The sequence below is a fragment of the Juglans regia genome, chromosome 8 (genome assembly GCF_001411555.2).
Source record: "Juglans regia cultivar Chandler chromosome 8, Walnut 2.0, whole genome shotgun sequence".
Classification (NCBI taxonomy): domain Eukaryota; kingdom Viridiplantae; phylum Streptophyta; class Magnoliopsida; order Fagales; family Juglandaceae; genus Juglans; species Juglans regia.
In genome coordinates, this window is record NC_049908.1 from 1,683,143 (window position 1) to 1,696,285 (window position 13,143).

A 13,143-nucleotide genomic window follows, 5' to 3' on the forward strand; every position below is an offset into this window, starting at 1 on the left:
TTTTTATTTTAAAATTTAAAAAAATTAAATTATTTATTATAATTTATATAAAAATATAAAAAATTATAATAATTAAATGAGATGAGATGAGAGAATTTCTCAATCCAAACGATCTCTAAAAGACGATGTTTGAACATCTAAAACTACGAATAATCAAGTTTTGCCGAAGAAATGCGAAACGGACCAACGGTGCAGGTTGAAGTGGGCAAGCCCAAACTCATTACCATTTTGTAAAAGTTAATTAGGCCCATTTCATTGTGCACTTCAATATAAAAGCAGTTCGAGTCGGGGGGCACGTTTCAGAACTTCGAGGCAGCCTTCCCTCTGAAATCCCGTCCCGCCCATTAGAACTATAGAAGTCCGACTCTCAAACTCTCCCAGAGAGGAAAGCAATGGCGACCTCCCCACCTCACTCGGATGCTCAACTCCTTACTGCTCCGGAAGCTGACTCTCAGCTCTCCTCTCTCGTCTACGGTCAGTTGCTTGTCTCTCGCAGACACACATAAGTCTATCGCCGTCTATCCTAAATATAATTTGGTGATGTTGAGAAATTTCACATGGTTTGGAAGGGAAAATAAAGAGTTAAAAAATTCTCACTGTGATTAATCTGTCAAATCACGTTTACTACTTCGGTTGTACGATTCCTTCGATTTTATTTCAGCAAAATGAAAGGAACAAAAGTGCTTTCCAAGACGCCAAAGAGTTCGTTAGTAATTGAATTCCTTCAAGCTTCCTGTAAATGTGAAAGGCTTTATTTTATCGCATAAAATGTTAAGCGCAAGCTCGCTCGCTCTCTCTCTCTCTCTCTCATTTTTATTTTTTTCATTTTTCTTGTAACAGACATCGCACCAGGAGTATCATAGATTCATGCTAATTATCCACCAATACTTGAGTAATTGGTGATATTTCAATGTTGAACCAAATCTGCCAAAGCATCTTCTGTGTCTCTAAGTTTTTAATAAGCGACGTTTCTTGCCACCGTTTTCTTTAAGATAACATTCATTAATAAGCGACCTCTGAACTTGTCCGTCCGTACGTAGTATCTGAGAAATAGTGGATCACGTCACATCTGCGAAGATTCTCTTTCTCACCGTGTGTATTTATACTAGTTCATTTATAAATGATAAAGCATATTAGAACAGATTCGAAGTACTGAAGCCTCTCCAATCAGAGGTCGTGGGTTTGATGCTCACACCAACCAAAATCCTTTTTGCTCTAGTTGAGTCAGCTACACGCTTGATTTGCTTCCATTTTGACGACGAGTAGAGTTTATTGCTTCCAATGAAGATTCCTAGAACCTGCGCATTTTTTCCTTCAAACTTGATGTTGCTTTTACTGAATGCAGATATGTTGCAAGAATTCCAAGGGGCAATGGAAAACATGCTTAAAATGATTAAGTGAGTTTGTAATTAGCACTACTAAGTTGATAGATATTGCTTCTCATCACTACCATACTCTGCAGTGAGATTGATCAAAACTCTGCTGGAATAATGGAAGAGATGGAGAAATGCAAAGATTCTGCTCTTGAGAGGAAGAGGACCTTGGAGGAAGAGAAGGAACGATTTCAGAAAGCTGCTTACACTGTCTTAGACATGTTCAACAGCAGAGATTAAAAGTTGTAAGTGGTACTATTTTCCACCGGTATCTCTTTGAGCCTTGATGACAGATATGAATTCAAAGAGAACAATGTCATGCTTCTGAAATACTTTGAAGATGGTTTGAAATCATCACTTGCCCATGGCAATGGATTACTAAGGTGGCATTTGATCAAATATTATGTTAGCGTTCAAAAGATAAACAAGTGGTCATTCTCTCTTAAAGCCCTCAACTCTTCCACTTCTGAGCCATCAACCATGAGAACTTTGCTTCCTCTTTTGCCAAACTTTTTCTCTGCATTGACAAAATGTAAGAGTATATCAGTCTGGTGAGTCTTCTCTTGTTTAATTCATACGAATAGTGAATCAATAAATTGACATAGAGTGAGAGTAGAAAATTATTGTCACATATAGTCTAAATAATTTGGACATATGTCAAAGCACCGAACCTTAGCCCATCTATTGTTGACTCATGAGATCTCATGAATTCAATTTTAAATTGTCACACACTGACTCACAGTCCCTCTGATTTGTTGGTGAAACATTTAAAATGTATTTTGGACTTGTATGTTTTCTGCCGAGGATATCTCACAGTATCTTGATAGTGAATCAGTGTTTGGTTAAGTACTTTAGCATGTCTTCTGGTAATGATTCATGAAAAATACTAGCATTTGAGAATCTTTTGGAGGTATGCATGTGTGGTAATACCTGCTAATCTGAAAAGGCCTTCTATTGAGTCAGGCAGATTTATAAGCTTTCCCATCATGTCATCTTCCTTTGCATTTTCATTTGGATGATGCCCATGGACTATCACCCTTATGAAAAATGTGCTTGTTATTGATTTAGAAGTTTCTTCTGTTCCTGCAAGACAGTAGCTTGAATTCTACTGAAGTTCACAAATTCCTAAGAGTTCTTAAATTGGCATTTATTTAAGAAAAATATGTAGCAATCTTGACTTGTATCTGTTGGTTGCGAGCCCAGTATGTTACATACACTAATTGAAGGATTGATCCAAGGGGCAGCCAGTATGTTCTGCTCATGAAAGTATGCCAGTTGTGGGTAATCATGAGAAACCATGCAGGGTATGGGACATTATGTGTAACTCTTACCTGATATTCCATGTCTCACCTACATCCGAGTTAAAAAAGTGTGCACAAATACTAATAGCTGTCTCTTAATTTTATATTGAATGAGGCTTTAGGTTACCTTCTACATTTGGATCTCCATGATAACTCGGGGCTTCATGATTGTGTGTGCCCTCATTTGGCACTGTATGCTGCAAAGAATATGCACTGATTATCACTACCTAATTATTGCAACTGGAATTTGTAACAGGCCTGGGAAACAATGACATATCTGTCACCGGAATGACAAATAGATCAGAAGATGACATTTTCACAAATAGCTAGGATTGCATTGTACCTGTCTAAGTGCCACTGGATTTCTCTTACCTGTTAAAATTTTGTTTTCCTGTATGTATGGAATGAAGACTCAACTTTGGTGAAGTTTGAGTTTTTTTTTCCTACCTTCATTGCCCCCCTCTCCTCCCATTTTGTATGGAAGCATTCCCACAAAATTGAGGCTAAAATGGTAAAGTTTTAAATCCTTCCTTTTCCCTTTAAATGCATTACTTTCCTTACGTTACACTTGTTTTTTCTTGAAAAATCAAAAAAGATTCTTATTTGCATTTGACAAGCTGTTGTCCATACGTTATATGAGGATATTTTAACCATATTAGATATTTCAAAACACAATATCAACTTACTATAATTGAAAGTACTTATATATGACATCTCGGCCCCTTAAAATAGTGGTGCAAAATGAAGTCACAGGTTCAATCTTTTTCTGATACAGTGAATGTGTTTAGTAGGCATTCCAAGGATGTGGTAAATCTTGCTCATTAACACCCAGATAAGAAGAATCAGGTTTGCAAGCATAGTGTATATATGGAAAATTAAAGAATATATACCTCTGTGGTCAGGCCACCTAGCAATTCTGTTACATAGGGTATTTCCTCTAGCATCTCTTGTTTTAAGCCCTTCAGGTACTGTGTGGAGGATTCAGTATAAATAAATACATCTGACATTAGAGTGAGATATAAAAATATAAAGAAGGAAAGAAAGAATGGATTCTCCAGCTGCTAGCTATATTTTGAAGCCAAATTCCATGGCTAAAATTGCTTTTTGTTCAGATCATGATATCTATCCATACAAAAATAAGGGCTTGCTTTATTTTCACACCAAACCATAAGGGTTCTTCTGCTGTGTCAATGTCAAAGCAACCCTACATGTGCTTGTTTAAAACATTTTCAACTTCTTTAAGTCCCCATATGGACTTTCCAGGGAGAAGTAATTTTCCCTATGACTTCTTTTGTGATGTCTGATCTGTTTAATTTCTTGATAAAACATTGATTCTGATTATAGCTGAGAATAGAACAGATCACAATTTTTAAAACCTGAATGAATTGGAGAGGTGAATGAGGATTCTTTGTCAAGAAAGAAAGTGGCGGTAATCGAAATCGAGAAAGTGTTGTTGATGGAGAAAATATCTTGGAGGCAGAAATCAAGGGCGCTTTGGTTGAAGGAGGGAAATAAATACACTAAGTTCTTTCACAAGGTGGCCAATTCTCATAGGCGCCACAACGCTATTGAAGTCCTTCATTCAGGCTCGAATGTGTTACAATCTCCCGAAGAGATCCAAGACCATATAGTGCAGTATTATGAGGAGCTCCTAGCTGAAAAAGTTGAGTGGCGCCCCAAACTGGATGGTTTATTGTTTGACCAGCTAGATTCAGAGGTAGCAAGTTGGTTGGAGAGGCCGTTTGTTGAAGATGAGGTGCATCTAGTGGTGAGAGGCATGTGCAAGGATAAAGCCCCGGGCCCGGATGGCTTTTTTTCATGAATGTTGGGAGATAGTGAAGGAGGAAGTGATGCAGATTTTCCATGCTTTTCATTCTAATCTTAAGTTTGAGAAGTCATTAAATGCTACTTTTATTGCTTTTATCCCCAAGATAGTTGGTGCTCATAATTTGAAAGAGTTCCGGCCAATTAGCTTGGTAGGTGGGATCTACAAGATTATTTCAAAGGTGTTAGCTAATCACATGAGTTTGGTGATGAACAAACTCATTTCCAAACCTCAAAATGCTTTCGTTCGGGGGAGGGAAATTTTGGACTCCATTTTGATAGCAAATGAGTGTTTGGACAGCCGGTTAAGAGAATGCATTAAGGGGGTCCTATGCAAGTTGGACATAGAAAAGGCCTATGATCATGTGTGTTGGGATTTCCTCTTTTATATGTTGAGAAGATGTGGTTTTGGAAGCAAGTGGTGCAAATGGATTAAACATTGTGTTTCGACCACTCGGTTCTCGGTTTTAGTCAATGGAAAATCTTGTGGTTTTTTTCAGCCTTCAAGGGGTTTGCGACAAGGGGATCCATTATCACCATTCCTCTTTGTTTTAGTTATGGAGGCTTTGAGCCGCATGGTGGAGGCTACCGTTAGGGGGGGTTTTATTACTGGTTTTTCGATGGGCAACAATAGTAATGGTGTCAGTTCCATTTTTCACTTATTATTTGCGGATGACACGCTTATGATGCTGCTAGTGACCAGATTCAAGCTCTAAGGGCTGTCTTGTGTTTTAAAGCTGTTTCGGGACTTAAGGTGAACTTGGGGAAGTCAGAGTTGGTACCGGTGGGGGTTATGAGTAATATTGCTTCTCTAGCTAAGTTGTTGGGATGTAAAAAATTTTCACTTCCTATGAAATATCTTGGACTCCTCTTGGGGGCGTCATTTAAACCAAAGAGCATTTGGGATGGAGTGATAGAGAAGATTGAGAAAAGACTATCGGGGTGGAAGCGGCAATATTTATCAAAAGGGGAGAGATTAGCACTTATTAATACCCTTTTCAATCTTCCTACTTACTACCTTTCCCTCTTTCCTTTGCCGGTGGGAGTGGCTAACCGTATGGAAAAGTTGTTTAGAGCTTTTTTGTTTTTTTTTTTTTTTGGGGGGGGACAAGGGAGGAAACCGAATTCCACCTTGTAAGTTGGCAAAGGGTGTGCTGTCCAATTGCGAACAGGGGATTAGGGGTACAAAATTTGAGCACCTTCAACAAATCCCTTCTTGGTAAGTGGTTGTGGAGGTATCAAATGGAAGGGAACTCATTGTGGAGAGAGGTAATCAAACACAAGTACGGTAGTGAGTGGGAGAGTGGGAGGGGGATGGTGTTCTAAGGAGGGTAGGATAAGGAGTGAGCTTATGGAAATTTATTAGCAAGGGGTGGAACATCTTTGAAAAACATATTAGGTTTGGAATGGGTGATGGAGCAAGACTTCACTTCTGGCACGATGCTTAGAGTGGGGAAAGACCTCTTTCCATTATCTTTCCAGTCGCTTTTAACATGGCTGGAAATCAGCAGGCGGCAGTTTCAGATGTACTGTGTTGTACCAATGGGACGGTAACTTGGAACGTCACTTTTATCAGAAATGCTCAGGATTGGGAACTTGATAAGATGACAGCCTTTTTTTAGCCACTTGTATTTAGCAAATGTAGGAGGAAATGGGGGAGACCGTATGTTGTGGATTCACACGAGGAGAAAAAATTTTACTGTTAAATCTTTTTACAAGGTTTTGACAGCACTACAACCCATCTTTTTTCCATGGAAGAATATTTGGAAAGCACAAGTTCCGTCTAAAGTTGCATTTTTTACTTGGACAGCCGTGCTTGGAAAGATATTGACGGTTGATAATTTAAGGAAGCGGGGTATGGTGGTCATGGAGTGGTGCTACATGTGCAAAAGGAATGGAGAATCAATAAATCATTTGCTTTTACATTGTGAGATGGTGGGGGAATTATGGGCTGGTAGAGCCGGACTGAGTTGGGTAATGCCTAAGAGTGTGGTGGAACTACTAGCATGCTGGAACAGGAGGCATAACAGTGCAAAATTGGCAGCAGCGTGGCGTATGATACATTTGTGCTTAATGTGGTCTTTATGGTCAAAAAGGAATGATAGATGCTTTAACAACAAGGAGAGTGCAGTGGGGGAAATCTGGAATTTTTTTGTATTCTCTCTTTTACAGTGGTTTTCTGCTATTGTACTGAAGGGTCGGAGTGTCCATGAGTTTCTATCTTCTTTTCAGTTCACTAGAATGTAATTAGGTGTCTCACTTTGTATACTTCCTGTGTACTTGGGCATTGCCTAGTTTCATTCTATTCAATAAAGCTATCTATTTACTTATCAAAAAAAAAAAAAAACCTGAATGAAGTTGGAGATAATTGTCTTTCCATCTTCACTATGTGGTTGCAGCATTTGCTTGAAATCATGATGACTGAGTCTAATGACCTGGGACAGCCTCCTGGTTCTCACTGTAAAAGGTTGCGGGATATTGAAAAACACCCCAATTTCCCCAGCCATGTCTGCAGATCCGAGCTTTGACAAAAACTGAAAAACTCATATGAGTCCATTCAAATAACATAAAAAATGTGTTAGGTCACTTTCAGAAAGGTTTATGGTTTTCTGTTTAAAACATGAGCAGAATCTCCCTGGCATCATCTCTTTTCTTTTTTATGTTAGTTTTGAGGGGGGGTGATCTTTTGGAACTCTCTCCCGTGTGTATCTTTCAGAAAGGATGATCAAGACTGACATAGCCTTTTTTTTGCTATGTATTTTTATTGTGTGCAATTTTATATATTGTGTTGATAGTTGTGATGGACACTTTTCTTAATGAGTACATTCCCCCATCATGGACCTGGTTTACACTATATTTTGTCAATTTTCGATTGCAGGTTGCTGTTGAAAGTGTATAGTGACGAGAATTGATCTGTTTTTTTTAAGAGAAAATGCGGCCTTTCAGCAAGTCTGATGTGGTTTGTTGCATCTTCTTGTAGATACACTAGAAACTATCAGTAGTCTGTCAGATGTAATCTCTTGTAAGTTTTGATCCAGAATTTGCATCAAGGGCAGGACAGTCTCTCTATGATTGTTCATCCTCTTAAATTCTTATTTTGTGCAAAAATATGCGATTCCCTATTAAAATTTGTAAGCCTTTTTTTTTTTTGTTCACTTTGATGTAATGTGAATGAAATCTCTGGGTTACATGATGATTAGGATGTACAATGCAACATAAGTTTCAAGAGAATTACTTTTTTTCTGAATTTTGTCTGCCTATTAAATTGAGAATCTGTTACCTCGTGGTGGTTTTTCCTTTAGTGAGAGAGAGAGAGAGAGAGATGCTATACCTGCTCTGTTCCATTCTTGTATGTCAGTATGTCCTGCACTTCCAGATATGATTCAGATTGTGCACCTGAGATTGTATAGAATGAGAATGCCATAGGGAGGGAGGGAGGGAAAGATGGTATACCACTGCTCCTGATACTAAGATGTAGAAATCCGTTGCTATTTCATTTTGTAAGATAACTTCCACCTTAGGTGGAAAATATTCTGCTTTCATCTCTGTCACCTGTGAGAAGAAATTACACCAGGTACTACTAAGAGAGCAGCTTTCTAGAATTAAAGATCAATTTTTCCTGCTTAGTACTCTGAGTTTCTTATTTGATACTGATGATTGAGTTACTGGTGAACTGGCGATCCTGTGGTTTTACCCTAAAGTGCCCTAGACATATGGAACCTTCATGATCAATATAAATGTTTTTAGTAGAGCTTTGCTACACAACCTCCACCACACTCCACACTCCACACTTTTTTAAATTTTTTAAATTTTTAATATTTTTTTAAAATTTTTTTTTGAGTTTATTCTTTTTAAATTATTTCAAATTTTTTATTCATTATTCATATAATAAATATTTAATAAAAGAAAAAAATAATAAAAATTAAAAATAATGTGGAGTGTGGAGGTTGTGTGAATAGTAGGAGGTTGAGTAGATTTTTTGTTTTAGTAATCATGCTGACTATGGTTTAACATCTTAATCTTTTCCACTAGTTGCAAAAATTTCATTGGATTATTACTGTCATTATTACTACTAGTATTCGTAAAAACATCACTCATCCGCATGCTATATTATTGGATTGAGAGGGAAGAAATATATTTACCAATTGGGCAATGAAGTCTTCTGAGACTCCTTTGAATAGGTAGGTGTTTTCAGCAGTTCTGCGGAAAAGGTGCTGGGCAACGCTTGATCTTATTGCCTTGGGCAGGTTCTCTAGTACTGCTTCCTGCTTTAGCTCTGCTGTCTTGAATTTGAGTTGCATGTGTGCCAGCATTTGTTCTCTCAGTCCTTCTGGGAGTCTATTTTTGCTTCCATAGTTTAATATCTGATTGATGGCATCTCTCTGCAAACCCATCATCCAAACATTTCAGTGTTCAAACGACTGGCTGAGACCAAAATGCGTATATGGGTTTTGTAGTGGATTGACATCTTTTTGAAGAATTGAGCAATCCAGTTCATTTTACAAAACCAGATGTGGTTGGAGTTTTGCTTTGGATGTACTTATTAAAAAAAAATAAAAATGGTTTTGCTTTACATGTTTGGCTTATTTCCAATTCCATAGGAATAATCTTGAGTCTTGAGCTTGTTAATGCTCTTAGGTTGCGTTTGGATGTTGAGTTGAGTTGAGTTGAGATGATAAAATATTGTCAGAATATTATTTTTTAATATTATTATTATTTTAGAATTTGAAAAAGTTGAATTGTTTATTATATTTTGTGTTGAGAGAGGTTTAGTAACCAAACGAAGCCTTATTGCTCTTCCTAGAAGCTTCAGTGATTTGGTATAGAATATCGACAATCCAGTACAAGTAGTGCTTTTATAAATGTCAACAGTTCTTTTAGGCCACTGATTGGAAACCCTAAACTTTAATATCAAATATAAATAAACTATATTTTTTATTAAAAAAAAGATCAACTGGAAGAGGGCAGGAGATTTTACCATGGCAAATGTTCGGGCAGCGCTGTGGACAATGAGATTTGTCATATTTCCAATAAGATAAGCAGTGAGGCTAATGTTGAATAGCATGTATAACATATTGAAAATCTTCTCCCCTGTATTCACTGCATGCAGGTCTCCATAGCCGACGGTGGTGAGGGTGACAATCGACCAGTACATGGAATAGGTGTAGCCTAACCAGATGTTCCTGTGCTTGAAATCGTGGACCAGCGATCCAATCCATGTATTCTCTGGCTGTCCATGACTGGCGGCAAGCCAGTAATAGAAGCAGCCTGCTGAATGCACTGCAAATAGCGTAACCTGCAATGGATTAGTCAGAATCCGTGATGAAAACTCTTGAGGTAAGACAATTTCACCTTTGAATGAAGTTTGCATGGCATAAAGAAGTAAAGGTGAAGGTATAGTTGAATAGAGGTAGCTACTTACGGCTATCAGCTTGCAGTATCTTGTCCAATAGTAACTGAAGCGTGTGTCTTTCTCTAGCCTGGAGAAGATGAAGTGCTAATTAGAAATGATAAGTTGCTCTTGCAGCTTGATGCTTTATACATACAATAATTATATTTACAAGTAACATGGAGGATACATTCTCGTCATTGTCGATATGTCAGATTAAATTTTTTAAAAATTTTCGGCTAAATCAATTCTTACCATATCGACAACGTAGAATATGTGTTCTCCACACTAGAATGTACCTTGTGAAGAGTTCACTGACACGCCTGAGTCGCCATAGGCGAAGCAGGTTGAGGAAGCCAAATACGTCACCTCGGTGCATCTTGCCAGTGAAGATTCTGTATAGAAACTGAAATGGCAGGGTTGAGGCTACGTCCATGGGGAACCATAATTTTTTGACGTACCTGATAGGCATCATTTTAATTGGTTAGAGCTTGACATTCATTCATGTTTCTATTCAAGCATTTAAATAGAAGGAAAACAGATGAAAATGAAAGGTTGAGAAACTTAATAAAAATCCCATTACGCCTAACATAACAGATTAACGGTTGAAATCTGAAAGCTTAGAAAAGAGGGTATCATCCATTCTAGTTGAAGTTACTTCTATAACCTTTTCAAATAAAAATTGGGCATACCTTCTTCATTTATTAGGATTAAATCATTTGGTCTGTGTACTCCAAATGATTTCAAAAAATAAACTCTTAATTTCAACAAAACAATATAATATAGTCCTCATATTTTGCATTTGGAATAAAAATGCCCATTTCATTCATCTTATAACACAAACGATCAACACCTATTAAATTTTGATACCTGTCCTCAGTCCGGCGTTGGGTCTAAATATAATAATATCATCATGTCATGTTTGATTAAAACAAAAAACAAAAAATACAATATTGAAGAAATAAAATTCTCAAATTTTTGTTTTAAAATAAATCCATCTTAAAACTCCTTAGTGTGGTCATATCTTACATAAACCCTATTTCTGCCTGATGTATAATTAATGAGTGTGTAAGCGGCACACAATTTTTTAAAAAAAATAGTATATTTTATTATTAAAAAATTAATTTTTTTTCATGTGGAGCTTATAGTTATTCAATTTTTTTAAAAAGATTATGCGATGTTTAAACACTCCTTCAAATATCATTTCCCATGATTTTTAAATAGTTTTATTTGTAAATTTTTTAAATAAAAAAACTACCTACAGGCTACAATGTGATACAGCATACCTATTATACAAAAATATTATACACATGCAGGAGGGTAAAGACAGTTGCCCTTTCGAAATTTACAAGGGCTACTTTCGTCGGGGCTTTGTTAGGCAAGAAGTCTATAGCAAACAGTCCCTGGATTTTCGTAGACCCCTTTTCTACGCTAATGGGTCTACCTCAAACTGGCATGATAAATACAAAATTAACAACGTGATCAAGAATCTGATCATTACTAAAATCCCCTCCTTGGTCAGCTCAACCCATTCATCCAACGGTTCAACAGCCACCTATCAATTCATGTAGATCACGTTGGCATGTATGGTTCGAAGATTTCTGGTGATTAAAATTTTGGAGTGTAGCTTATCTATAAAATGCATAGATCAAACAAAGGTGTTTCTTACCTCAAAGCGATCTTCTTGCGGTCATCGACAAGGAGATAGGTTGACTTATCCAAGTAAGCGATGAAGAAAGTTAAGATTATATCAACAACGAAAAAGGCATCTACGACTAAATCAACGGGCTCGAGTGATCCGCTTGCGACCTTTCCAAAGGCTAGCTCGAAAGGCGATGCCCATGCCGAGTAAACCACTAGCACCACCAGAAATGTCTGCCACAACCTGAGCCACACCCCACTACTGTTTTTTATACAGATTCTCAACAAAATTCACAATAATTTAGACCAAAAGTTAGAGATCATGAAGAGGTGGATATGATTCATCATAATAGTAACTGTTGAATAGAGCTGGAATTGGCTTTGAAATGTTGAATGTCCCCTCAGGTTGGGACAGCCTCAAAAAAACATCGTTTTCTCTATCTATTTCATCGCTTTTAAACACTGCTCTAAAAGCGACCAGACCGATTGTTCTTGTCTTAAAGAGAAGTTTAATGAATGAAAAACATATATGCAAATAGAACTGCATTGACTGGAGCTATATATAATTCCTCCCCGAAAACATTAGAAGCTTTTAAAATAGTTACCAGGACTCAACCTATTGTAGCAGAGTCACTTTTTTTTCCATGTATATGTGCACTTTTTCCATTCATTTTTTCACCAAAACATACACACATATATTGGGAAAAAAGAGATCAGGATTCTGGAAAACTACAGTCGTTTTAAATATCACCTGTATCTGCGATCGTAGGGAGCAATTACATATTTCTTGAGCTGCAAGTGCCCTTCATCCACGATGGTTCCAAAAGCTGGTAGAAGACTGCTGGAAACTGAGGTTAAGTTCTTGATTTCGCCACTGGAACGTCTTCTGAATAGCAAAGGTAGAGGCGACCTCGTTTCTGACATCTTTAGTTCTTGATTCTATGCCCCCGACTTCTACTTCCACAATATTAGTGCACATATAATTTGATTTTGTTCTTGATATTTTTGCTCTTTAATAGGCTCATCAATATATATAGATATATATATATATATTATATATATATATATAAGAATGCCAAATCTAGCCATATAATTTGATCTTGTAAATGTTTTCAAATCTGGGCTCATTAGAATATTAAGGGGAAGGTGGTAGAGAGCTTTCATAGGGACATTATTTAGTGTTATAATACTGATTTGGATTTGTGCAGTGATAATTTAATTTAATTGGGTTTGACTGATTGTATTGAAGTAATCGCTTTAAATTTGCTAACTCTACAATTCAGGGAAAAAAAAAAAAAATCACTCAACTAATATACAGATTTTAACACATTCTTGAAGCTATTCACATTCAAATTGCTGACTCTCCAAGTCATAAAAGAACGCTCAACTATTATGTATTTATACTGATTTCAACACATTCTCACCGTCCAATCGTCTGATTTTCAATGTTGTAATTTTTTTACGGTTCTGATCAAGTATCAAACTCATGCATGCTGATGCTGCTACATGTGCTAGGAATAAATTGTTTAAGCCAATATATAAGGGTTGAAAAAACAGAGGCGAATTCAATTGTCATTGATGATCAATCTGCCGCTTACTTTGATGCCATATATAC

General features: G+C 37.0%; 2 protein-coding genes across 6 annotated transcripts; one reads left to right on the top strand and one right to left on the bottom strand.

Annotated features, from left to right (window-relative positions):
* The first annotated feature begins 319 nt into the window (after positions 1 to 319).
* LOC109001773 lies at positions 320 to 7,691 on the top strand. 3 transcript variants are annotated; one of them, XR_001997926.2, is made up of 5 exons: positions 320 to 474; positions 1,346 to 1,397; positions 1,463 to 1,618; positions 2,931 to 3,185; positions 7,377 to 7,691. XR_001997926.2 is itself a non-coding variant. In XM_018979174.2 (4 exons), the coding sequence occupies exons 1-3, from the start codon at positions 393 to 395 to the stop codon at positions 1,611 to 1,613; spliced, it is 285 nt and encodes a 94-aa protein (XP_018834719.1). In that variant the 5' UTR covers positions 320 to 392; the 3' UTR covers positions 1,614 to 1,625; positions 7,377 to 7,691. The 3 variants fall into 3 exon arrangements, 2 of the variants coding, with proteins under 2 accessions (XP_018834719.1, XP_018834718.1); XM_018979174.2 differs by lacking the exon at positions 2,931 to 3,185 and having other exon boundaries at positions 1,463 to 1,625; XM_018979173.2 differs by lacking the exon at positions 2,931 to 3,185.
* LOC109001771 (potassium channel KAT3) lies at positions 1,632 to 12,542 on the bottom strand. Of its 3 annotated transcripts, none has more exons than XM_018979169.2 (13): positions 12,280 to 12,529; positions 11,557 to 11,772; positions 10,187 to 10,348; positions 9,921 to 9,978; positions 9,477 to 9,794; positions 8,641 to 8,880; positions 7,952 to 8,050; positions 7,830 to 7,862; positions 6,847 to 7,032; positions 3,565 to 3,642; positions 2,802 to 2,871; positions 2,304 to 2,450; positions 1,632 to 1,890 (listed from the first exon to the last, which is right to left on the bottom strand). In XM_018979169.2, exons 1-13 carry the CDS (start codon positions 12,450 to 12,452, stop codon positions 1,787 to 1,789), a joined length of 1,884 nt encoding a protein of 627 aa, XP_018834714.1. In that variant the 5' UTR covers positions 12,453 to 12,529; the 3' UTR covers positions 1,632 to 1,786. The 3 variants fall into 3 exon arrangements, with proteins under 3 accessions (XP_018834714.1, XP_018834713.1, XP_018834715.1); XM_018979168.2 differs by having other exon boundaries at positions 1,706 to 1,890; positions 2,304 to 2,456; XM_018979170.2 differs by lacking the exon at positions 6,847 to 7,032 and having other exon boundaries at positions 1,706 to 1,890; positions 2,304 to 2,456; positions 12,280 to 12,542.
* Between the last annotated feature and the right edge of the window lie 601 nt (positions 12,543 to 13,143).